General features: G+C 44.9%; 2 protein-coding genes across 4 annotated transcripts; one reads left to right on the top strand and one right to left on the bottom strand.

The window, feature by feature from the left end:
* Positions 1 to 3,852: 3,852 nt before the first annotated feature.
* On the bottom strand, positions 3,853 to 20,386 carry nolc1 (nucleolar and coiled-body phosphoprotein 1). 3 transcript variants are annotated; one of them, XM_084191757.1, is made up of 15 exons: positions 20,262 to 20,386; positions 19,626 to 19,684; positions 19,261 to 19,400; positions 17,716 to 17,792; positions 16,962 to 17,076; positions 16,340 to 16,578; positions 15,639 to 15,738; positions 15,214 to 15,342; positions 14,970 to 15,059; positions 12,783 to 13,355; positions 9,457 to 10,296; positions 8,874 to 9,299; positions 8,290 to 8,420; positions 6,549 to 6,629; positions 3,853 to 5,512 (listed from the first exon to the last, which is right to left on the bottom strand). In XM_084191757.1, the coding sequence occupies exons 1-15, from the start codon at positions 20,370 to 20,372 to the stop codon at positions 5,354 to 5,356; spliced, it is 3,270 nt and encodes a 1,089-aa protein (XP_084047883.1). In that variant the 5' UTR covers positions 20,373 to 20,386; the 3' UTR covers positions 3,853 to 5,353. The 3 variants fall into 3 exon arrangements, with proteins under 3 accessions (XP_084047883.1, XP_084047882.1, XP_084047884.1); XM_084191756.1 differs by having other exon boundaries at positions 17,716 to 17,795; positions 20,262 to 20,383; XM_084191758.1 differs by having other exon boundaries at positions 6,549 to 6,609; positions 17,716 to 17,795; positions 20,262 to 20,382.
* Positions 20,387 to 20,707: 321 nt separating this feature from the next.
* On the top strand, positions 20,708 to 21,585 carry mrps6 (mitochondrial ribosomal protein S6). The gene has a single exon (XM_084191752.1). It carries the CDS (start codon positions 20,811 to 20,813, stop codon positions 21,171 to 21,173), a length of 363 nt encoding a protein of 120 aa, XP_084047878.1. The 5' UTR covers positions 20,708 to 20,810; the 3' UTR covers positions 21,174 to 21,585.
* The last annotated feature ends 4,039 nt before the right edge of the window (positions 21,586 to 25,624 follow it).

Below are 25,624 nucleotides of genomic sequence, written 5' to 3'. Positions count from 1 at the left end.
AACATTTCTAAAAACATAATTTGGGTGTTGTGTGCAGGCCAGTGACACAAAATCTCAATTTAATCCATTTTAAATTCAGGCTGTAAGATGAAAACACGTGGAAGAAGTCAAGTGGTTAAATCCTTTAAAAGCTCTGTAGGTGTGGTTGTCTCATGTTGTGTGTGTCTTACTCCCCTGTGTGTGAGAGTCATATTATTGTGTTACTCCCATAGAAATAGAATGAGTAGAATGGACAAAGTCCCAATTTTTTAAAGCGTTTGTATGTGTGCCTGGTGCAATGGAAGCAATGGAACAGTCACTGAATGTGGGAAAAGTCAACAGGTGTGAATACTTTCTGAAAGCACTGTATGTATGTGTGTTTGTATGTATATACAGTGGGGAGAACAAGTATTTGATAACCTGCAAAATCGGCAGTGTTTCTTACTTACAAAGCATGTAGAGGTCTGTAATTTTTATCATAGGTACACTTCAACAGTGAGAGACGGAATCTAAAACAAAAATCCAGAAAATCACATTGTATGATTTTTAAGTAATTAATTTGCATTTTATTGCATGACATAAGTATTTGATACATCAGAAAAGCAGAACTTAATATTTGGTACAGAAACCTGTGTTTGCAATTACAGAGATCATACGTTTCCTGTAGGTCTTGACCAGGTTTGCACAGACTGCAGCAGGGATTTTGGCCCACTCCTCCATACAGATCTTCTCCAGATCCTTCAGGTTTCGGGGCTGTCGCTGGGCAATACAGACTTTCAGCTCCCTCCAAAGATTTTCTATTGGGTTCAGGTCTGGAGACTGGCTAGGCCACTCCAGGACCTTGAGATGCTTCTTACGGAGCCACTCCTTAGTTGCCCTGGCTGTGTGTTTCGGGTCGTTGTCATGCTGGAAGACCCAGTCACGACCCATCTTCAATGCTCTTACTGAGGGAAGGAGGTTGTTGGCCAAGATCTCGCGATACATGGCCCCATCCATCCTCCCCTCAATATGGTGCAGTCGTCTTGTCCCCTTTGCAGAAAAGCATCCCCAAAGAATGATGTTTCCACCTCCATGCTTCACGTTTGGGATGGTGTTCTTGGGGTTGTACTCATCCTTCTGCTTCCTCCAAACACGGCAAGTGGAGTTTAGACCAAAAAGCTCTATTTTTGTCTCATCAGACCACATGACCTTCTCCCATTCCTCCTCTGGATCATCCAGATGGTCATTGGCAAACTTCAGACGGGCCTGGACATGCGCTGGCTTGAGCAGGGAGACCTTGCGTGCGCTGCTCAAACAGGTGCAGTTAATACAGGTAATGAGTGGAGAACAGGAGGGCTTCTTAAATAAAAACTAACAGGTCTGTGAAAGCCGGAATTCTTACTGGTTGGTAAGTGATCAAATACTTATGTCATGCAATAAAATGCAAATTAATTACTTACAAATCATACAATGTGATTTTCTGGATTTTTGTTTTAGATTCCGTCTTTCACAGTTGAAGTGTACCTATGATAAAAATTACAGACCTCTACATGCTTTGTAAGTAGGAAAACCTGCAAAATCGGCAGTGTATCAAATACTTGTTCTCCCCACTGTATATGTGTGTGTATTTGTGTGTGTGTGTGTGTGTGTGCGTAACATAAAGGGCAGCTGCTTAGTGCTTATTCATGCAGAAATAAATTGACTTTATTGACTGTTCCCTAGTCAGATCTTGACCTTTTCATAATGCTCCACCGACTGAGCCAGGACTGACCCCAGAACAGCACTTAGAGCCACTCTCCCTCTCTGCTGCTGTCAATCGATTCCTCATCACCATCTTCTACATTTTGACTTTCATCAGTTTAAATACATTCCTGTTTCAGTTTCACCTGCTGCTACACAGTATATTTAGGAGAGAGGGAGGAGGGGTAGAATGGGGGAGAGATGGAGAGAGAGAGGGGAAGAGGGAGAGAGAGAGGGGGAGGAGGGGTAGAATGGGGAAGAGGGAGAGAGAGAGGGGGAGGAGGGGTAGAATGGGGGAGAGATAGAGAGAGAGAGGGGGAGAGATACAGTGGGGGAAAAAAGTATTTAGTCAGCCACCAAGTGTGCAAGTTCTCCCACTTAAAAAGATGAGAGAGGCCTGTAATTTTCATCATAGGTACACGTCAACTATGACAGACAAAATGAGGAAAAAAAATCCAGAAAATCACATTGTAGGATTTTTAATGAATTTATTTGCAAATTATGGTGGAAAATAAGTATTTGGTCAATAACAAGTTTCTCAATACTTTGTTATATACCCTTTGTTGGCAATGACACAGGTCAAACATTTTCTGTAAGTCTTCACAAGGTTTTCACACACTTTTGCTGGTATTTTGGCCCATTCCTCCATGCAGATCTCCTCTAGAGCAGTGATGTTTTGGGGCTGTCGCTGGGCAACACGGACTTTCAACTCCCTCCAAAGATTTTCTATGGGGTTGAGATCTGGAGACTGGCTAGGCCACTCCAGGACCTTGAAATGCTTCTTACGAAGCCACTCCTTCGTTGCCCGGGCGGTGTGTTTGGGATCATTGTCATGCTGAAAGACCCAGCCACGTTTCATCTTCAATGCCCTTGCTGATGGAAGGAGGTTTTCACTCAAAATCTCACGATACATGGCCCCATTCATTCTTTCCTTTACACGGATCAGTCGTCCTGGTCCCTTTGCAGAAAAACAGCCCCAAAGCATGATGTTTCCACCCCCATGCTTCACAGTAGGTATGGTGTTCTTTGGATGCAACTCAGCATTCTTTGTCCTCCAAACACGACGAGTTGAGTTTTTACCAAAAAGTTATATTTTGGTTTCATCTGACATTCTCCCAATCCTCTTCTGGATCATCGAAATGCACTCTAGCAAACTTCAGATGGGCCTGGACATGTAATGGCTTAAGCAGGGGGACACGTCTGGCACTGCAGGATTTGAGTCCCTGGCGGCGTAGTGTGTTACTGATGGTAGGCTTTGTTACTTTGGTCCCAGCTCTCTGCAGGTCATTCACTAGGTCCCCCCGTGTGGTTCTGGGATTTTTGCTCACCGTTCTTGTGATCATTTTGACCCCACGGGGTGAGATCTTGCGTGGAGCCCCAGATCGAGGGAGATTATCAGTGGTCTTGTATGTCTTCCATTTCCTAATAATTCCTCCCACAGTTGATTTCTTCAAACCAAGCTGCTTACCTATTGCAGATTCAGTCTTCCCAGCCTGGTGCAGGTCTACAATTTTGTTTCTGGTGTCCTTTGACAGCTTTTTGGTCTTGGCCATAGTGGAGTTTGGAGTGTGACTGTTTGAGGTTGTGGACAGGTGTCTTTTATACTGATAACAAGTTCAAACAGGTGCCATTAATACAGGTAACGAGTGGAGGACAGAGGAGCCTCTTAAAGAAGAAGTTACAGGTCTGTGAGAGCCAGAAATCTTGCTTGTTTGTAGGTGACCAAATACTTATTTTCCACCATCATTTGCAAATAAATTCATTAAAGATCCTACAACGTGATTTTCTGGATTTTTTTTCTCCATTTGTCTGTCATAGTTGACGTGTACCTATGATGAAAATTACAGGCCTCTCTCATCTTTTTAAGTGGGAGAACTTGCACAATTGGTGGCTGACTAAATACTTTTTTTCCCCACTGTACAATTTGAGTTGATTCAGCAACTCTTGGGAGGACAACTGAAGTAAATGAAATGTATCAACAACAAAAATTCTGGGTTATTTACATGTTGGTTCTATTTAACAATAAGCTTTTGTTTTTTTATTGAATTCCTTTGTCCTCCAGGAGTTGCTGAATCTCTAAGTTCACAAGTCAAAGTAAGCAAAAGGAAATGACTTATATGGCTTTTAATTGTGGAGGGAGGAAGGAGCGATTGGGACGCAACTAAGTATTTTATTCCAGTAATAAGACTCAATTAGAAAGAAAATAAGACAGTAAGGGGGTTATATTTAAGTAGAAACAGGAAATTGAAATTCACAAAATTAAAACAACTTGGGGCTGGCTGTTTCGGCTGTCGATCAAGCTGCTGTGCCAAGAAGTACCTCGGCGGCCAATGAACCACCAGACCAAAAGGTTGTCAGTCTCAGTTTAGCAGGAATAAACACCAGGATGGCACCTTGTTCCCTACAGTACACTACTGTTGACCAGTAGAAATGGGGTGCCATTTCAGATGCAACCAGATCCTGTCCAGTAGGCAAAACAGAATGTATTTTTTGAAACCGAGTGAACTTAGTCCGATAAGCCCCGTTTTTCAAAACATTTTGTTTCAGTATACCCGACTGAACACGACCCAGGCGGTTACTTTTAGACTACAGCTTGTAATGACTGTTGGATGATCCCTGATACTCCCAGGCTAAAAACGGTTAAATACTTACATAAAACCTAAACCGTGATGGGCCTACATGAGACTGCAGAAAAATAACAGATGCGTTCCAAACAGACTACATTGCAGTGGTTGAATACTTATCCAGGCGTGAGATCTGGTAGGTGACTGCAAATGTAATCGGCCTGGAACGCGCCCACCATACTATTCATACCAAAAAGAGAAACTAATGAACGTTTTCATTCAACCCCCAAATAAACAACCCACAGGTCTGCATGATACATACAAAAACACATTCAGTCGTTTTCCTGACAGCACAAAAATCAAACAAATAACCCTTTTCCCCCGCAATGTGTCCTAACAATGCAAACAGCGATACACAAGAAACAAGAACAGAATTTAAATTTACTACTGAAATCACTGGACAGAAAGGGGAAAGATCCAGGCTAACAATAACACAAGCAGCAACAGATTAAGGGGCTGAGAGAAAAATAAAGGAATCTGAAAAGAGTTGACACGCTTAAATGGATATTTAACTTCATTGGTGGCTTATTACCACCACCTGGTGGCTATATGTTGTAAATGCAGCCTAAGGACAGTCTTCTGTGATCTGTACTGAAGGCACAGAGGAGCCTGCCAGACACCTCCCCTGCAGCCTTACCTGTCTGCCTGTGTCCCAAATCGCACCCTATTCCCTATACACTGCACTACTTTCGATCAGGTCAAAAGCAGTGCACTACATAGCATATAGGGTGCCATTTCAAGACAGTTAGTCTCCACTTCTACACTGTCATTCCACCATTAAAGAAATCTGTGTTTAAAAAGGACTGGTTTAACACAGACTTCTGAACTAAAAAAAATCACCAGCCAGCCAGCTATGTGAATAGCAGTCTCAACTCAGCTGTAGTTCAGTTCGTGATCTTCAGCTCAGTCAGGGTTGCTGCTGAGGAGGGGAGGTATTGTCATTTCAGGGGGGGGAGACAGTCCTGGTAATCGGATAGTCCTGGGTCAAGTGAAGGGAGGAAGAGGGGTGGTGACAAACGATGACCAGGTTCTCAGTCGCTGTCGAACTTGATGGAGTTGACGGACTGGGAGATGGCTCCTCCGCAGTAGCTACCCCTCTTCTTCTTGGTCTTCTCGTGGCGGAAGGACTTCCCCTTGGTGAAGCGGAGCACGTCATTGGCCCTCTGGCCCCAGTCTCCATCCGCCCCGCGCTGAGGAGGAGGAGCAGAGCAGAGAGCTAGTCAAAACATGTGATAATGACGTGATCACATCCCTGGCTGAAGGGTTGACGACAGGCAACTTGTAACTATCGTACAGCTTTAACTCAGGGTTCAAGCACTGGAAATTAGTGCAAGCTAAGGTGTGAACGTGCAATGCTTCTTCTGACTGTTGTCCATTCAGTGTGTGAATGATTTTAAGGCCCAGTGCAGTCAATAAAAAAAAAAAATATATATATATATATAATACCACATTACGAGGTTGGAATAATACTGTGAAATTGTGAAGATTATAATGCCCTTTTCGTGTAAGAGCCTTTTGAAAAAACGCCTGAAATTTCAGCCTGTTTTGGTGGGATGGAGTTTTGGCCTGCCTGGTGCCACTAGAGATCCTGGTTCGAATCCAGGCTCTGTTGTAGCCGGCCACCAGTAATGTCCCCCCCCCCGATTAAAACCATCAGAATTTGAGAAAATGTAAAAATCAGTAAGGCTGTAGGACCTAAGCCTCATTAGCTTGCTTCGACTGACAGGTTACCGACAATGGCGCGCGGAAATATTTGTGCTTCCAGTGGTTCGTCCTTGCATCAGTTCAAGCAACACGTATACACCCTAGAGGAACCCTGAAACTAGGAAATATGTTTCAACCGTGTTCAGGTGTTAACGTAAGACTTCAGAGCAGCTGTATTTAGCCCAAGGACCATCTTTGCTCCAACAAACCGGCTAAATAAAGCTATTCTGGCGTTTGAGGAAAATCCCTCTTTGCATGTTCTGGTCTTGTGATTCCTCCAGTACACGCGTTGCTCCGACACACATACCTGCCTGGACATAATGCAAATTAACTACAGACGGATAACTTCTGTATTGGTTTTACCACTTGGGGAGGAGAACTGTAATGGTGTTTAAATGAAGGGCTTTAGCACGCTGAGCTGTAATGGTGTGTTCCAGTAAGACATGTTGTAAAAAGGAAAGAATTTTCTTTCCATTTAACATTTGTATAGTACACAGAGGGAAAGAGGAGTGTGGTTCTCACCTTGGCGTCGAAGGAGTTGTCCATCAGACGGTTATCCACCTCAATTTCTTCCTCTCTTATTCTACGGAAAGGTACATTGATCTTTAGAGGGACAGACAGGTCAAACAGGGAATTTAGTAGTCAAGTTTAGTCCATATGACAAATGCGCCACAGTGACACAGACCAGTTAGATCCACAATGCAATGCACTTCAGTTCTGTATAGAGCCCAGCACACACACACACATACCAGAAAATAATCAGTGGTACAGAAATTCAATTCATCCCATTTCTGTATACGGATACACTACCGGTCAAAAGTTTTAGAACACCTACTCATTCAAGGGTTTTTCTTTATTTTTTAAAAAAAAAACTATTTCCTACATTGTAGAATAATAGTGAAGACATCAAAACTATGAAATAACACATATGGAATCATGTTGTAACCAGAAAAGTGTTTAAACAAATCCAAATATATTTGAGATTTTTCAAATAGCCACCCTTTGCCTTGATGACAGCTTTGCACACTCTTGGCATTCTCTCAACCGGCTTCACCTGGAATGCTTTTCCAACAGTCTTGAAGGAGTTCCCACATATGCTGAGCACTTGTTGGCTGCTTTTCCTTCACTCTGCGGTCCAACTCATCCCAAACCGTCTCAATTGGGTTGAGGTCGGGGGATTGTGGAGGCCAGGTCATCTGATGCGGCACTCCACCACTCTCCTTCTTGGTAAAAATGCGCTTACACAGCCTGGAGGTGTGTTGGGTCATTGTCCTGTTAAACAAATTATATCCCATCTGGTTTGGGCTTAGTGGGACTGGCGTATCGCTGCAGAATGCTGTGGTAGCCATGCTGGTTAAATGTGCCTTGAATTCTAAATACATCACAGACAGTGTCACCAGCAAAGCACCCCCACACCATAACACCTCCTCCTCCATGCTTTACGGTGGGAAACACACATGCGGAGATCATCCGTTCACCCACACCGCGTCTCACAAAGACAGATTTTATTTAGGTAACTCTGGGTCTTCCATTCCTGTGGCGGTCCTCATGAGAGCCAGTTTCATCATAGCGCTTGATGGTTTTTGCGACTGCGCTTGAAGAAACGTTCAAAGTTCTTGAAATTATCCGTATTGACTGTCCTTCCGGTCTTAAACTAATGATGGACTGTCGTTTCTCTTTGCTTATTTGAGCTGTTCTTGCCATAATATGGACTTGGTCTTTTACCAAATAGGGCTATCTTCTGTATACCCCCCTACCTTGTCACAACACAACTGATTGGCTCAAACGCATTAAGAAGGAAAGAAATTCCACAAATTAACTTTTAACAAGGCACACCTGATAATTGAAATGCATTCCAGGTGACTACCTCATGAAGCTGGTTGAGAGAATGCCAAGAGTGTGCAAAGCTGTCATCAACGCAAAGGGTGGCTATTTGAAGAATCTCAAAATATTAAATATATTTTGATTTGTTTAACACTTTTTTGGTTACTACATGATTCCATATGTGTTATTTCATAGTTTTGACATCTTCACTATTATCCTACAATATAGAAAATAGTTTTAAAAAAGAAAAGAAAAACCCTTGAATGAGTAGGCGTTCTAAAACTTTTGACCAGTAGTGTAGTCTGACACCACGTTCAAGTTTATTTGCCAAATGAAATAAATACTTTGAACCAAACCAACAGCCCACAAATGATATGTATTAAACAGTCATACAAACCAAGCGCTAGCCAGCCAGTCAGTCTCTCTGTTCTGTTCTCACCTTCTTAGAGACTTTGGGGAACGTCTGTGGTGTTTTTGTTACTTTCTTATTTTTGGGTGTCGTTGCCTCTTCCTCCTCGCTCTCAGAAGACGAGGCTCCTCCATCCCTCTTTCTCTTGGCGATTGCAGTGCCTGTGGAGGGAGAGAAGAGGGAGACTGAGAAAAATATCCTTCTCAATCTATCCTGTAATATAAAACGAACCTGGTTATAAGAATTCAAACTAACCCAAGAACCGATTTAAAAAAAAGAAAAAAAAAGGGCAATACAACTAAACAACAATGGAAACAATTCAAACCAAGGATGACTTTTCAAGTAACAGTCATTGGTGAGTTATTGTAGCATGACAATTAGCCTTGCTGCAAAACATGGACCAATTTTCCTTCTCTTGGTAAATGGCTCCATTATGCAGCCCATTTCTTCAGGCCTTTAAGACAGCGCTCAACACAATACAGTTGTAACTAAAGCTCATGAGGCATTTATAAAAGCTATAAATCGTCAATAATCAAAATGGGTAAATATCATGAATTTAAGATGCCCGTTGAACAGATTCCAGATTGTAACTTTTAGTGGCGTTCGACACTCACCGTTAGCCATGGGCGTTGTGACTGCTGCCGGTGATGAGCTGCTGGCCTCCTTGGATTTAGACGCTGGGGTGGCGGCGGGTTTCACTGCGTTTTTACTGGCCTCTTCCTCAGAGCTACTCTCCTCGGAAGAGGACGACTCGGCAGCCTTGGCCGGTTTCGTTGCCTTGGCTGCAGAGGTGATCGCTTTGGGTTTAGCTGGCTTCCCATTGGTCAGAGCAGGCTTAGCGGGCGTCGTCTTGGCGGCCTCTGTCTCCATCTCCGAGTCGGAACTGTCGGAAGAGTCCGAGCTGCTTTCGGCTGCCTTTTTAGCCGAGGCTGGGGTTGCAGCCTTCGCTGGGGTTGCAGCCTTCGCTGGGGTTGCAGCCTTCGCTGGGGTTGCAGCCTTCGCTGGGGTTGCAGCCTTCACTGCTGCTTGTTTGGGCGCTGCTGCAAGGTTCAAAGTTCAATTTAGTTGTCACATGTATAAAAATACAATGGAATGCTTACTCACAAGCGGCCTCGAAATACGAAGAAGATGAACAATAAGCCTATACATAAATATATGAGACCGAGAGAGAGAGAGAGAATGTAGGAATCTTCTTACCCTCTTCATCACTGGAGTCCTCTGAAGAGCTGCTGTCCTCCTTAGCTTTAGGTCTGGCTGCTGGGGTGGTCTTGGGGGTAGCAGAGGGTTTCGCAGCCTTTTTACTGGCCTCTTCCTCAGAGCTACTCTCCTCAGATGATGACGACGACTCCGCAGCTTTAGCCGGTGCCTTGACTGCAGGACTCTTGGCTGCAGGTTTGGTGGTGGTGGTGGTGGTGATCTTGGCCGCAGCAGCCTGGTCCTCGGAGTCCGAGCTGTCTGAATCGGAGCTGCTCTCGGCTGCTGCCTTGGCTGGGGCTGATTTAGTCACCACTGGGGTGGCTGGTTTAGAGGTAGACTTCTTAGCTATGGCCTCATCCTCATCTGAGCTAGAGTCGGAGTCTGAACTGCTCTCGGCTGGTTTAGTAACCGGGGGGGCTGGTTTGGAGGCTGGTTTAGTAACCGGGGTGGCTGGTTTGGAGGCTGGTTTAGTAACCGGGGTGGCTGGTTTGGAGGCTGGTTTAGTAACCGGGGCTGAGGTAGCCTTCTTAGCTGGGGGTTCGTCATCTTCAGAAGAAGAGTCGGAGTCCGAGCTGCTCTCCGCTGCAGCTGGTTTGGAGGCTGGTTTAGTAACCGGGGTAGCTGGTTTGGAGGCTGGTTTAGTAACCGGGGTAGCTGGTTTAGTAACCGGGGTAGCTGGTTTAGTAACCGGGGCTGAGGTAGCCTTCTTAGCTGGGGGTTCGTCATCTTCAGAAGAAGAGTCGGAGTCCGAGCTGTTTCCTGCAGCAGCCTTGGCTGGGGCCTTGGGGGCAGCTGCAGCAGGTTTACCTGGTGTCTCGTCCTCAGAACTGCTGTCAGAGTCTACAGGACAGACAGATGGGAACATTACAGCATTTAAAATGGTAGATACAGTTAAATAAATGTGGAGTTTGATTTTAGTCTCAGCCAAGACCGAAATTCTACTCCCCCACTACCTAATGCTATGTAACACTTAACTGTGGACAACAAAAAGGAAAAAACATTTTTATTCATCCAAAAATAAATGTAACGCCCAACAAAGAGCAGAATTGTTTCTCTAAACAAGGTATGACTACTTTTCCGGGGTCAGACTGAAATGTCTCCAACGGGTGCAAGGTGACAACAGCAACATTAATATATAATCTGATAGTTCTCATGTTGGTGACGTCTATCTAGAGAAGTACTAGCCCTGAGGGGACCATATAGAAGTACTAGCCCTGAGGGGACCATATAGAAGTACTAGCCCATATAGAAGTACTAGCCCTGAGGGGACCACATAGAAGTACTAGTCCTGAGGGGACCACATAGAAGTACTAGCCCTGAGGGGACCACATAGAAGTACTAGCCCATATAGAAGTACTAGCCCATATAGAAGTACTAGCCCTGAGCGGACCATATAGAAGTACTAGCCCTGAGGGGACCATATAGAAGTACTAGCCCTGAGGGGACCATATAGAAGTACTAGCCCTGAGGGGACCACATAGAAGTACTAGCCCTGAGGGGACCACATAGAAGTACTAGCCCTGAGGGGACCACATAGAAGTACTAGCCCTGAGGGGACCACATAGAAGTACTAGCCCTGAGGGGACCACATAGAAGTACTAGCCCTGAGGGGACCACATAGAAGTACTAGCCCTGAGGGGACCACATAGAAGTACTAGCCCCGAGGGGACCATATAGAAGTACTAGCCCTGAGGGGACCACATAGAAGTACTAGCCCTGAGGGGACCATATAGAAGTACTAGCCCTGAGGGGACCACATAGAAGTACTAGCCCTGAGGGGACCACATAGAAGTACTAGCCCTGAGGGGACCACATAGAAGTACTAGCCCCGAGGGGACCACATAGAAGTACTAGACCTGAGGGGACCACATAGAAGTACTAGCCCTGAGGGGACCATATAGAAGTACTAGCCCATATAGAAGTACTAGCCCTGAGGGGACCATATAGAAGTACTAGCCCATATAGAAGTACTAGCCCTGAGGGGACCATATAGAAGTACTAGCCCTGAGGGGACCACATAGAAGTACTAGCCCTGAGGGGACCACATAGAAGTACTAGCCCTGAGGGGACCATATAGAAGTACTAGCCCTGAGGGGACCATATAGAAGTACTAGCCCATATAGAAGTACTAGCCCATATAGAAGTACTAGCCCTGAGCGGACCATATAGAAGTACTAGCCCTGAGGGGACCATATAGAAGTACTAGCCCTGAGGGGACCATATAGAAGTACTAGCCCTGAGGGGACCACATAGAAGTACTAGCCCTGAGGGGACCACATAGAAGTACTAGCCCCGAGGGGACCACATAGAAGTACTAGACCTGAGGGGACCACATAGAAGTACTAGCCCTGAGGGGACCATATAGAAGTACTAGCCCATATAGAAGTACTAGCCCTGAGGGGACCATATAGAAGTACTAGCCCATATAGAAGTACTAGCCCTGAGGGGACCATATAGAAGTACTAGCCCTGAGGGGACCACATAGAAGTACTAGCCCTGAGGGGACCACATAGAAGTACTAGCCCTGAGGGGACCATATAGAAGTACTAGCCCTGAGGGGACCATATAGAAGTACTAGCCCATATAGAAGTACTAGCCCATATAGAAGTACTAGCCCTGAGCGGACCATATAGAAGTACTAGCCCTGAGGGGACCATATAGAAGTACTAGCCCTGAGGGGACCATATAGAAGTACTAGCCCTGAGGGGACCACATAGAAGTACTAGCCCTGAGGGGACCACATAGAAGTACTAGCCCTGAGGGGACCACATAGAAGTACTAGCCCTGAGGGGACCACATAGAAGTACTAGCCCTGAGGGGACCACATAGAAGTACTAGCCCTGAGGGGACCACATAGAAGTACTAGCCCTGAGGGGACCACATAGAAGTACTAGCCCCGAGGGGACCATATAGAAGTACTAGCCCTGAGGGGACCACATAGAAGTACTAGCCCTGAGGGGACCATATAGAAGTACTAGCCCTGAGGGGACCACATAGAAGTACTAGCCCTGAGGGGACCATATAGAAGTACTAGCCCTGAGGGGACCATATAGAAGTACTAGCCCATATAGAAGTACTAGCCCTGAGGGGACCATATAGAAGTACTAGCCCTGAGGGGACCATATAGAAGTACTAGCCCTGAGGGGACCATAGAAGGGTCCAACCGGCAAGAATGAGTCGCAATTTACTGCATTGTGTAACGTTTTGGTAAAGTAACCTGTGTATAATAGACAAGTATATTCTGATCTAACCCGAGTCCCAGATCTGGGACGCATTCTAAAATTAATCAGTCCATATTACAGTCAATTGTATTAATTCTGTCTTACCAGAACTTGAAGAGTCTGATTTCTTAGCTGGGGCAGCCTTCGCTGGGGCAGCCTTCGCTGGGGCAGCCTTCGCTGGGGCAGCCTTCGCTGGGGCAGCCTTCGCTGGGGTCACCTTGGCTGATGCTACTTTCACTGTCCCCTCGTCGTCGTCGTCATCCTCGGAGCTGGAGGAAGAGGAGCCATCTTCCGCCACCTTTACAGTAGCCTTCGTCCCTGTTACAGTCACAGTTTTGGCACCCTCCTCCTTTTCCTCTGCCACCTTTACCGCTGCTGTAGCTGGGGCTACTTTCACCGTCTTCGAACCCTTCTCCTCCTCCTCCTCTTCCTCGGAGCTGGAGTCCGAGGAAGAGTCTTCCTTGGCAGGGGTAACTGTTATTTTGACTGCTGTGGACTTAACCCTTATTACTTCTGGCTTCTTAGCCTCTTCTTCATCCTCAGAGCTGGAGTCAGAGTCTTCTGCTGGGGCAGCTTTAGCTGGGGCAGCCTTCGCTGGGGCAGCCTTCGCTGGGGCAGCCTTCGGTGTTACCGGGACTTTGGCTGCTGGCTTCTTCGCTTCATCCTCAGAGCTGGAGTCTAAGAGAGGAATAAGAGAAGCAATGCGAGTGTTCACTTCCCCTTTAAAATCAAACACCTCAACTCCGGTCAAACAGTTGCAATAGTGGCTCGTCATTTTAAAAAGGACAGGTATATTTCCACAAATCTAACGTAGATTGACGATATTCCATCTAAAAATACATTACACACACACACTTCTATTTTCACAATTTGAATTATATTTATAAAAAACTCAAAACATACAATACATTGCGGCTTTGACGTCAAGGAGCAACGGCCTGGTTATGGCAGCATGTGTTGGCATGCATGTTTGGTGGAAATGCAAGTAGATGGGAAGATGGTCCAATCGCGTCGGGCCGACTGTCATACGCAGGCCTCACTTTGGTAAGTAGGTACTAAAGTGGCCAAAGACTTCCTGTGTTATGTTGCTAGTAGATGATTTAAAAAAAAAACTAATATAGATAGCTGGCTAAGTGCACCGGGCCATGCAAAACCAACTGGCCCACTCACACGGATCTAGCATGGTGTTTGGGGATGTCAGAATACTGCACGTTTTGCGGAAATGAAAATGGTCAAAACACCAAATCGGATTAATGTCATTGTTTATTTCAAGGTCTTTATTTTTGCTCAACTGCCTGATCTTTATTGGCTGATGTAACTTGCAGGATATTATATATATATTTTTTTTATATTTGAGTCATTTAGCAGACGCTCTTATCCAGAGCGACTTACAGGAGCAATTAGGGTTAAGTGCCTTGCTCAAGGGCACATCAACAGATTTTTCACCTAGTCAGCACGGGGATTAGAACCAGCGACCTTTCGGTTACTGGCACAACGCTCTTAACCACTAAGCTACCTGCTGCCCCCATTGGTAGCCAATGGTTGTTAGCCATTCTACCTGGATTTACTGCTGCCAGTGTCAGAGGAAGACCCCAAAAAATTGTCAAAGACTCCAGTCACCCAAGTCATAGACTGTTCTCGGTTACAGCACGGCAAGTGGTACCGGAGCGCCAAGTCTAGGTCCAAAAGGCTCCTTAACAGCTTCTACCCCCAAGCCATAAGACTCCTGAACAATTAATAAAATGGCCACCCGGACTATTTTCAGTGACCCCCCCCCCCCCCTCCCCCCCTTCTTTTTACACTGCTGCTACTCGCTGTTTATTATCTATGCAGTCACTTTACCCCTCCCTACATGTACAAATTACCTGGACTAACCTGTACCCCCGCACATTGACTCGGTACCAGTACCCCGTTTATAGCCTCGTTATTGTTATTTTATTGTGCAACGTTTTTTTTTTACTTTAGTTTATTTAGTAAATATTTTCTTAAAACTGCATTGTTGGTCCTGCTAGCGTAGCGCTCCTCTAACGCAGCGCTCCTCTCGTCACTTTTCCGACATGACAAATTCTGATAAAATATATCCCAAAATACAAATGTAAAGTGATATCATACTGGCACTTTTAGCTGGAAGGATGAAACAATTCAGAATGTTTTACAACAACCTAATTCCGCAACCTCCCTTTCACCTGGCCGAAGATTTAGAACGTGTTGCGTTTACCATTGCTCTAGTCTAGAACCAAGATCTACAACCCTTAAAATCTATAGCCTTTAGAAACTAGGTCTAGAACCTACCGGTGCTCTCAGAGCTGGACTCTGCCTTCTTAGCAGCAGCTTTGGGGGTCACAGTCTTGGCTGGGGTGGTCTTCACCGGGGCTGCTTTAGCTGAGGAGAATCACAAGGCATCAGATACCGAGACGGAACTCAGGGCCGGTTTCCCCAGACAGATGTCGCTAGCCTTGGGACTATAAAAACACTTCAATTGAAACCAGCCCTAAGTAGGGGTATGACTTGGGAAAATAAAACTGTAGTTAGTTACCTGCCACTTTCTCCTCCTCCTCCTCCTCTTCATCACTACTGTCATCACTGCTGTCTGAGGAGCTACTCTCCTTAGCTGCAGGGGCCTTCCTAAGTGCAGCAGCAGCGGGTGGGACGACCCGGGACGCACCTACACAGACAGACAAGGGGCATCATCCTCTGTACTAATCACGTTGAATTCTCAAATTTGATCCCTAGCCACACCTGTAGATATGAGGATTTGAATAGGTGGGAAGCATTATGGCCAAGAACCCAATCAGCACATCAGATTACTTAAACCCCCCATCTGATCCCTTCAGATCTATATAGGTGGTTATGGGAACGACTTTGAATCAATCACTCCCCAGAGTTCATGCAGGTCCTATGCTAATTTACCCAGAGGCACCTATGGACAGACACCTGGTGTACTACTAGATAATCACACACCTGACTTTGCCTTCTTGCTGGGAGAGGCCTCCTCTTCATCCGATGAAGAGTCATCACTGCTGGACTCAGCGGCCTTAGCTGGAGGGGTCTTCACTGGGGCCTGTTGGGAGAGACTGGGTCAGTCCTGGAGGTAAAGGTACCTACATTGTAGACACAATCTGAAGATATAGCAGCTGAAACGTGTATGTGTGGTTTTAATTATCCTTGTGGACATGTTAAGATTTAAAAACTAAATATGAAGTACCTTGGTATTGTTTTTCTAATGTTTTATGAAGATGTGTAATGAATTAGTTTCACGGTTGACTGAGTCTTCATTTCTCGCCCCCCCAACACATTTACTCCACAATATATAGATAATGTCCCTTCTTCCACTCCTGCATCGTATGACCGTGACACACAAGGCTGGTTTGTCGGAACAAGGAGATGCTGTACCACGCCTAGGAAGGGAGACTGTCACTGACAACACAGCTCCCATGGTAACGTGGACGCCTGTCCTGTTTGTGAGCCCCGGGCCTATATTTACAAAATCGTCCCAGGAGGAGGACTGCTGATCTAGGTTCAGTTCCCTTCTGTCAACTGACCTTTAGTCATCACTACCTAAAAAGGCTAAAATGATCCTAGATCAGCACTCCTCCTCCTCCGAGAGGCTTTTTGAATATACCCCTGGTGAGAGGTGGTGTGCTGTGGATCAGTTTCAGTACCTTAGTGGGCGCCTCGTCTTCACTGGAGCTGTCCTCAGCCTTCTTCTGAGCTGCTGCGGCGGCTGCAATCTTTCCTGCCTTAGGGGTCGCGGCTGCCTTAGGGGTGGCGGTTGCAATCTTTCCTGCCTTAGGGGTCGCGGCTGCCTTAGGGGTCGTGGCTGCCTTAGGGGTCGCGGCTGCAGGCTTTCCTGCCTTAGGGGTCGCGGCTGCCTTAGGGGTGGCGGCTGCAGGCTTTCGTTCTACAGAGCAAGAAGAACAGTCAGCAAGACACTACAGAAGACAAGTAACACCCAAGAAGCACCCGCACAATGACGGTAGCAAAGCCTCTAAAACAATACGGGATCACGTGTGCTGTCGTAAAGCGATTGTCTTGGTCAGGTGTCCGTCTAAAAGAGATTCCTTGTCTCAAGGGACTTCATGGTTGAACAAAGGTTAAAATGTAGAAACGTTTGCGGTCATACTCACATACTAGAAATATGGTTGGTGGGCTAAAGGAGGATACTAGAAAAGAACCTGACGAAGATTCTTGTGGACGTGGAAACATTGTCAATAAAAGGTGGCAATTGGGAGCATGTTCAGTGTGCGGGGCTTCCCGTTCATTCCAAAGCTTAAATGTACTCACTAGCTGCAGCGACTTTGGCTGGAGCCTCATCTTCAGATGACTCACTGCTAGAGCTGGAGTCCTTTTTCCTGCCTGCTGCCACTACAGAGGCCTTCACTGGGGCTGCTGTAGGTTTCTGTTGGCAGGGAAGAGGAGCAGATTTAAAACATGCTGGAAGAACAGGCCTACCCCACACATTCTTTATAACATAACCAACGTTTCAACAGCATGATGCCTTCATTAGGACACGCGTAATTTTCACTAAGCCCCCCCCCCCCCCCCCCCCCCCATTGCTCTGTAATAGCCTATGGTCAGCCATTATAGCAAATCAACAACATCGATATTTATTAGGATCCCCATTAGCCGACGCCAATGGCGACAGCTAGTCTAACTGGGGTCCGACACATAATGAAAAATAAATTACAGACAAAGGACGTTACAATTTACATAGATTTAAAAACATAAACATGTAGTGTGTGCATCTATCAGTTACACATGCATGTCAGTACATACACACAAGTAGGTCACATGGGGGAGAGGCGTTGTGCCGTGAGGTGTTGCTTTATTCGTAAAAAAAAACAAAAACACAGATTTGCTATTCATTTGCGCTATAATAAGATGGAAGGGAGTTCCATGCACTCATGGCTCTGTATAATACTGTACGTTTCCTTGAATTTGTTCTGGACCTGACCATAGATCATATGGTTAGGAATTTTAACATAATAAAAAAACAAAAGATTAATTGTTGTTAAACAATTAAACATAGCTCCTGTACCTTTGCTGCAGCCTCCTCCTCATCACTGGAATCATCACTGCTGCTGGAATCTGCTTTAGCAGAGGGTGGGGCCTTGGCTGCTAACAAAAACACATGAAGAAAACGTTTAAAAAGGTAGAATCAGCGAATTGACGTTGCCACGAGCAGCACCGCAGATATTGAGATGAGCGAGATGCAAGACTTCGCTCTAACACAGTATCTGTGTATGTGCACGGGTTCACTTCACATGTTAGGCGGGGTACCAAAACAGCGGAGAAGTTGAGCTTCACACTTCAACGCTCTTAGGGGCTGCGAAAATTGACCCACTATGCTGTTTATATTCTACATCTATGGTCATATCGCAGAGTTTACCTTTAACAGGATGAAAGGGGTAAACTCTGTCCGTCGATGCCGTGGCAAAGTAGGATATTGGTTTAGGGGCAGCGGCTCCCAAACTAGGGGTCGCCTGATATGAAAATGGGGTCGTTGGAGAATTTCAAAAATCCCGAAGAACAAATATTATATATGGAAAAAATTGAGACCACTGCAAAATTATCGGTTTCTCTGGTTTTACTATTTATAGGTATGTGTTTGGGTAAAAATAACATTTGTTTTATTCTATAAACTACGGACAACATTTTTCCCAAATTCCCAAAAAAAATAGTCACTTAGATCATTTATTTGCAGAAACTGACAACTGGTCAAAATAACAAAAAAAAGATGCAGTGTTGTCAGACCTCGAATAATGCAAAGAAAATAAGTTAATGTTCATTTTTAAACAACACAATACTAAATGTAAAATAGCCCTTACACAGCCTGGAGGTGTGTTGGGTCATTGTCCTGTAGGCTATTAATTTCATAAATTATCACACAGTTAGGGTCGCGTGAATTTTCAGATGTCAAAATGGGGCAGTGGGCCAAAATAGTTTGGGAACCCCTGGTTTAGGGGTAGGTGAATATTACTGATGCGTGAATAGAGGGTAACGTAAGAAAAGCAGGAATTAAATCCTATCGATAGGAAGATAATTGCCTGATTCAGAGTGGCGCAGCGGTCTAAGACACTGCATCTCAGTGCTTGAGGGGTCACTACAGACCCCCTGGTTCGATTCCAGGCTGTATCACAACCGGCCGTGATTAGGAGTGCCACAATTGGTCCAGCGTCGTCCGGGTTTGGCCGGTGCATGCCGTCATTGTAAATAAGAATTTGTTCTAAACTGACCTGCCTAGTTAAATAAATAAAAATATTTTACAAAAAATGTATGTGCTGGCTCAGGTACTCCACTATAGGGCCAACCTGGACCATAATGTGCAGGCTCGGGTATCCTCTCTTGCATTGTCCTTTCCAGCATTGTTCCAGCAACTATGGTGGCTGTGTAGCCATCCCAGTATACCTCGACTTAGCAGTGTGGCTCAGTTGGTAGAGCATGGTGCTTGCAAAGCCAAAGTAGTGGGTTCGATTACCGCAGGGGCTACACATACAAAAGTGTACGCACGCACTACTGTAAGTCTCTTTTGATAAGAGTCTGCTAAAATTGCATATATTAAAAAGGACAGATGAGCACGTACCTGTGGGTGCAGCAGCTTCCTCCTCATCACTGCTTGACTCCTCACTGGAGCTCTCTGCAGTCTTTGCCTTCTTAGCAGACGGACTGTCGCTGGTTTCAGGACTGATGGGCAGCCCCTTGCGTTTCTTAGCCTCAGGAGACCTGAGTAAGGAATGGCAGAAACGGAGCAGTGAGTGGCATTCAACATCATTTAGAGTAAACTACAACTCTTGGTATGTGCACTCAATGGTTTAGCCCCGCAGTTATAGACAAAGGTTCTCTGGGAAGATAACGTTGGATTGAAATATACCCAAGTCAAGTCAATCTCGCCAGCAACGTTGTTGGTGACAATACATTCAAGTAAAGTTACCGATGGAGTGTACTTACTTCACCCAGAAGTTGAAAATGTCAAGAAGACCAGCATCATCTTTTTCGTCCTGGGGTGGCTGTTGTAAAGAAAGAATCATTCACGTCAGCCATTTTATTGTCTTCGCAGGTTTATAGCCATCATGTTGCATGCAATGGAACAAATTGTCCTGAACAATGTTTCACATTGTTCCTCATATTGACGAGTATTATTCAACTAGTCAAGTTTTCGATGATGTATCAATGTTCCAACTGCAATCAACATTTCCCAATAAACAACAAATGCCAGGCCTGACATGTTACTCTAGCTATTTAGCTATAGTACACACACAGCATTTCATAGCCCGCTGGCTAGCCAGACAGACATTTTATTCAATCTTTCAACGTTAGCTAGCTATCTAGTTAGTCCAATTAACGTTATTCGGTGATGGCAGTTGAAGAAGCAAACATCATAAAAGCTGAATATGTAACACATAAAATGGGTATTCTAATAAAAAAATAATTTGATGGGTTGGGATCACACGTGTTCTCTGCACGGCGTGCACCATCCTGCTTAGCTGGCTAGCTCGTTAGCTCACCTAGCTAGCCGAGCGGTAAATAACGTTGTCAACAATGACTAAACGGAGACGTAGATAGGATACGGAATACGGCGCTTACCACTTTAGCTTGTTTGATGAAGTGCTGAGCAGCCTTGGTAAACTTGTTCTCCAGTAGAAATGAATATACATGTTTGTAAAGATCACTCGGCACGGAACTTTGCTCCGCCATTTTCACCACGCTCGTGTGGAAGGGAACCGCCGAAGACGCATGCGCACTGAAACGCTGTCGCGTGATAAATACGTCACCGAAATAAAAAAAACATGGCAAAGCACATCTGTGAAACTCATAAATCTTTAGTTTGAGGCCGATAATCATTTAGTACTCAAAACGAGTAATATTATTGGACATAGCTCTAAACATTTTCCTACATGGGTTTATTCTGTATTGTATCGAGATATTCTTATGTAAAACGTTTTAAGCGCCATAACTACACCCCTCCACCCTCCATCTTTGGTATACCCTGGGGCATATATTTTACGTCATCTAAAATCGTTTCACGACATGGCACTTGACGTTCAGAGAACACTGTAAATGAAGGACATTTGTGTGAGTCTGGACGTTTGAACTGTATTATTGTCTTTACTTGCCTTTCACAAACTGTAAATCATGCCTCGATATGAGCTTGCCCTCATTGTGAAGGCCATGCAGAGGCCGGAGACCGCGGCACTTCTGCGGCGCACAGTGGAGACCTTGATGGAGCAGGGCGCTGTGGTGAGAGGCTTGGAGAACCTTGGAGAGAAACTTCTACCGTACAAGATATCGAAACACAACGAGCGACACTCGCGCGGTGGATACTTTCTGATTGACTTCCACGCTGCTCCCGGTATTGTCACGGGCTTGCTGGATCATCTGGAGCGGGACATTGACGTGGTGAGGCCCACGGTCTTGAAGAAGGATCCGGAGCCTTCCAATGGACCCTGTTGCGGATCCCAGGTGGCATCAAAACCCCAGGACACAGTGCAGAAATGAACGGTCATCATATGCTTGATGTCCACTGGAGCTCTTTCTAGTTGCCCAGTTTCTGCGACACAATGGGAAGTGGATCGCATTTGATAGCCAGGCTTTAGCCTGGATGCCAGTATGTTTCTGCTCTCTTGCCAACAACATATATAGAAGACAGGGTTTTTCACATCCTGAGTGAAGACACACATCATCATCGTCATGTTCATTAGGCACCAAACGGAGGAAAATCGACTGAAACAGGGAGGCACTGCCTGAACACAGAACCGTCGGAAAATTACAACGCATCATTGAGAACGTTTTTGGCATACACAACATGTACACACACCTAGACGATTCATACCATCCAATATACTGTAATACTATTTCAGTGCCATCTGCTTTAAGGGTTGATTAAATTACTTCGCAAAGTACAAACTTGTAAAAATAAATGGTTTCATTTTTATTCATAGAGTGCATAGTGAGGTTTTGGCACGTGTTTTCTTACATGATGTTTTCACCTACTCTATTCAAAGTGCAGTCAGTGAGACATTAAAGTAATGCAGCATTACTTTCCCTTTTAGTCGTTTAGCAGACGCTCTTATCCAGAGCAACTTAGTTGGTGCATTCATCTTAACGTAGCAAGGTAAGATATGTCATATTTTATTTATTTTTATTTAACCTTTATTTAACCAGGTAAGCCAGTTGAGAACAAGTTCTCATTTACAACTGCGACCTGGCCAAGATGAAGCAAAGCAGTGCGGAAACAACAACACAGAGTTACATATGGGGTAAACAAAACGTACAGTCAATAACACAATATAAAATCTATATACAGTGTGTGCAAATGTAGTAAGTTATGGAGGTAAGGCAATAAATAGGCCATAGTGCAAAATAATTACAATTATAATTTAGTATTAACACTGGAGTGATAGATGTGCAGAAGATGATGTGCAAATAGAGATACTGGGGTGCAAATGAGCAAAATAAATAATGTAAATAACAATATGTGGATGAGGTAGTTGGGTGGGCTAATTACAGATGGGCTGTGTACAGGTGCAGTGTATTAAAGTAAAAGTGTTCCTCAATAAAGCAACTGTCAGTATTAGTAAGAAAAGACTAGTGCAAGTGTTAAAGCCAATGTTGATCTGAATATGTGGTCGGCGGCGCCATATCAAATCACATTTTATTTGCCACGTGCTGAATACCACAGGTGTAGACCTTACAGTGAAATACTTACTTACAAGCCCTTAATCAACAATGCAGTTTTAAGAAAAAATAGTGTTAAGTAAAAAATAGATACAAATAAAAAAAAGCAAATAATTAAATAGCAGCAGTAAAATAAAATAACAGTAGGGAGGCTATATACAGGGGGTACCGTTTAGTCGAGGTAATTGAGGTAATATGTACATGTGGGTAGAGTTAAAGTGACTATGCATAGATAATAAACAGAGTATCAGAAGCGTAAAAAGATGGGGTGGGGGGGGCAATGCAAATAGTCCTGGTAGCCATGATTAGCTGTTCAGGAGTCTTATGGCTTGGGGGTAGAAGCTGTTAAGAAGCCTTTTGGACCTAGACTTGGCGCTCCAGTACCGCTTGCCGTGCGGTAGCAGAGAGAACCGTCTATGACTAGGGTGCCTGGAGTCTTTGACAATTTTTAGGGCCTTCCTCTGACACCGCCTGGTAAAGAGGTCCTGGATGGCAGGATTTTTGGCCCCAGTGATGTACTGGGCCGTACGCACTACTCTCTGTAGTGCCTTGCGGTCGGAGACCGAGCAGTTGCCATACCAGGCGGTGATGCAACCAGTCAGGATGCTCTCGATGGTGGAGCTGTATAACTTTTTGAGGATCTGAAGACCCATTCCAAATCTTTTTAGTCTCCTGAGGGGGAATAGGCTTTGTCGTGCCCTCTTCTCGACTGTCTTGGTGTGTTTGGACCATGATAGTTTGTTGGTGATGTGGACACCAAGGAACTTGAAGCTCTCAACCTGTTCCACTACAGCCCCGTCGATGAGAATGGGGGCGTGCTCAGTCCTCTTTTTCCTGTATTCCACAATCATCTCCTTTGTCTTGATCACGTTGAGGGAGAGGTTGTTATCCTGGCACCACACGGCCAGGTCTCTGACCTCCTCCCTATAGTCTGTCTCATCATTGTCGGTGATCAGGCCTAACACTGTTGTGTCGTCGGCAAACTTAATGATGGTGTTGGAGTCATGCCTGCAGTCATGGGTGAACAGGGAGTACAGTAGGGGACTGAGCACGCATCCCTAAGGGGCCCTCGTGTTGAGGATCAGCATGGCAGATGTGTTGTTACCTACCCTTACCACCTGGGGGCGGCCTGTCAGGAAGTCCAGGATGGAGGGTGTGACGCAATTGCGAAGCCTCCGGAGGAATGCAGAGGCCAAATTGGGCTTAGTACCGCATTGCGGTGTGCCTGGTGACGGGGCATTTTGTGAGTTGTTAAGCTATACAAAAATGGAACTCTTATTTGCTATACACAGTACCATGTACATTTGGATATAATATTTCAGCGATACTTGTTATGATATGGGGCGGAAGGTTAGTGTTAGGATACAGACAAACACACTATCCATGAGACACTTCCACACTTTATCCCCAGGTGGCGGTAACCGGGATTAGGTGCTGAGCTAAGCCTTGATCATTTCTCAGCTGTGTCCAATTAAGGCGATCGTCAGTCAGAGTGCCAGCTTGGAGAGCCGCGAAGCTGCTGGTTTTGTTGCCATGACGCCTTTTGTTTTGAGTTTGGAATCTTTAGTTTAGAATCTTTAGCAGTTTTATTTTTTAGCAGGCTAGTTATCGTTTTGTTAACACCCCACTAGGTATATACTTTTTTCCCCCTCATTGACTGCTACTTTAAAGTAGGCTTTTTGAATCTGCTTAGTGCTTATCCCATCATAATTAAAATTGAAAGTACTGTATTTGGGACACTACATTGAGACCACATACCATTACACTACTATAAGCAACATTTGTCATTTAGCAGATGCTCTTATCCAGAGCGACTTAAGCTTACCGTATGCTTTCCAGTCAAAACAGTTTGGGCATATATTATGAACATTTTGTGACGTTTTTGTTCAGTTTGGTCTTCCGCAATGTTCGGCTGCTCGTGCACACAAAAACATTTATTGAGGCAAGTCGAAGTTCGGTAGCCGAAGTCTACACCCCTTCATCAGTGTTTGGTCAACAGTACTACACCTAGTAGGAGTGGGAACATGAAGTCATTCAATGAGAGACGAATAGTTTTCATTAAAAAAAAATCATTTGAGAAATACTGCACCAAACATCTTAAAATTGCGTGACTAAGACCAAAAATGTCATAATTAATGACATTTCTTGCATTATCTTAGATTAATTCGGACTATTTTGAGGAAGTGTTTCTGGCTATATTGTTGCTACGGTGGCTCAAGAGGGACAAACAGTAATATTGCCGCTTTTTTTCTTGTTTTTCAAGCGAAGGTCTTTAGGGAGTATGAGAGCACAGACGGTCGCTATGCCTACCCGAGTCCTGAGAGGAGCAAACCAAACCTATGTATGCGGATGCCTTTACATTCAGTGCATAGATACAGTACCAGTCAAAAGTTTGGACACACCTACTCATTCAAGGGTTTTTCTTTATTTTTACTATTTTCTACATTGTAGAATAATAGTGAAGACATCAAAACTATTAAATAACACATATGGAATCATGTACTAATAAATAAATAAAATATTTAATATTCTTCAAATAGCCACCCTTTGCCTTGATGACAGCTTTGCACACTCTTGGCATTCTCTCAACCAGCTTCACCTGGAATGCTTTTCCAACAGTCTTGAAGGAGTTCCCACATATGCTGACCACTTGTTGGCTGCTTTTCCTTCAGTCTGCCATCCGACTCATCCCCAAACCATCTCAATTGGGCTGAGGTCGGGGGATTGTGGAGGCCAGGTCATCTGATGCAGCACTCCATCACTCTCCTTCTTGGTCAAATAGCCCTTACACAGACTGGAGGTGTGTTGGGTCATTGTCTTGTTGAAAAACAAATGATAGTCCCACTAAGTCCAAACCAGATGGGATGTCGTATCGCTGCAGAATGCTGTGGTAGCCATGCTGGTTAAGTGTGCCTTGAATTCTAAATAAATCACAGACAGTGTCACCAGAAAACACCCCCACACCAGAACACCTCCTCCTCCATGCTTTACGGATGGAACTACACATGCGGATATCATCTGTTCACCTGTCGTGTATTAGGATTATGCCTTTGTTAAATGTTTTTATGATCTTAGTTCAAATGTAGCCGTTTGGAGGGTGACGCCCCAGGGGAGACTGGTGATTGGCCAGAAGAGGGAAAACCCATCTTTTTGCATTGTTTATAAGTAGGGGCTAGACCAAGAGAGGGCAGAGCGGCCATTGCAATCTGAGGCGTCGCTCTCCGGGTGGTCATGACATCTGTCACTTATGCTGTAAACGTGTGATATTAATA

This window comes from Coregonus lavaretus (assembly GCF_964263955.1).
Source record: "Coregonus lavaretus genome assembly, contig: HAP1_SCAFFOLD_525, whole genome shotgun sequence".
Taxonomy (NCBI): domain Eukaryota; kingdom Metazoa; phylum Chordata; class Actinopteri; order Salmoniformes; family Salmonidae; genus Coregonus; species Coregonus lavaretus.
This window is presented reverse-complemented; position numbering and strand designations above follow the sequence as displayed.

What these genes read in the sequence shown, in the direction of transcription:
- nolc1 (XM_084191756.1), bottom strand. Translation starts at nt 20,372, where the DNA reads ATGGCGGAGCAAAGTTCCGTGCCGAGTGATCTTTACAAACATGTATAT. An exon ending in GGAAGCTGCTGCACCCACAG is followed by an intron (nt 17,796 to 19,260) that starts GTACGTGCTCAT and finishes TGTTTTTGTTAG; the next exon opens with CAGCCAAGGCCCCACCCTCT. An exon ending in CACAACGCCCATGGCTAACG is followed by an intron (nt 8,421 to 8,873) that starts GTGAGTGTCGAA and finishes CTCCCTCCACAG; the next exon opens with GCACTGCAATCGCCAAGAGA.
- mrps6 (XM_084191752.1), top strand. Translation starts at nt 20,811, where the DNA reads ATGCCTCGATATGAGCTTGCCCTCATTGTGAAGGCCATGCAGAGGCCG.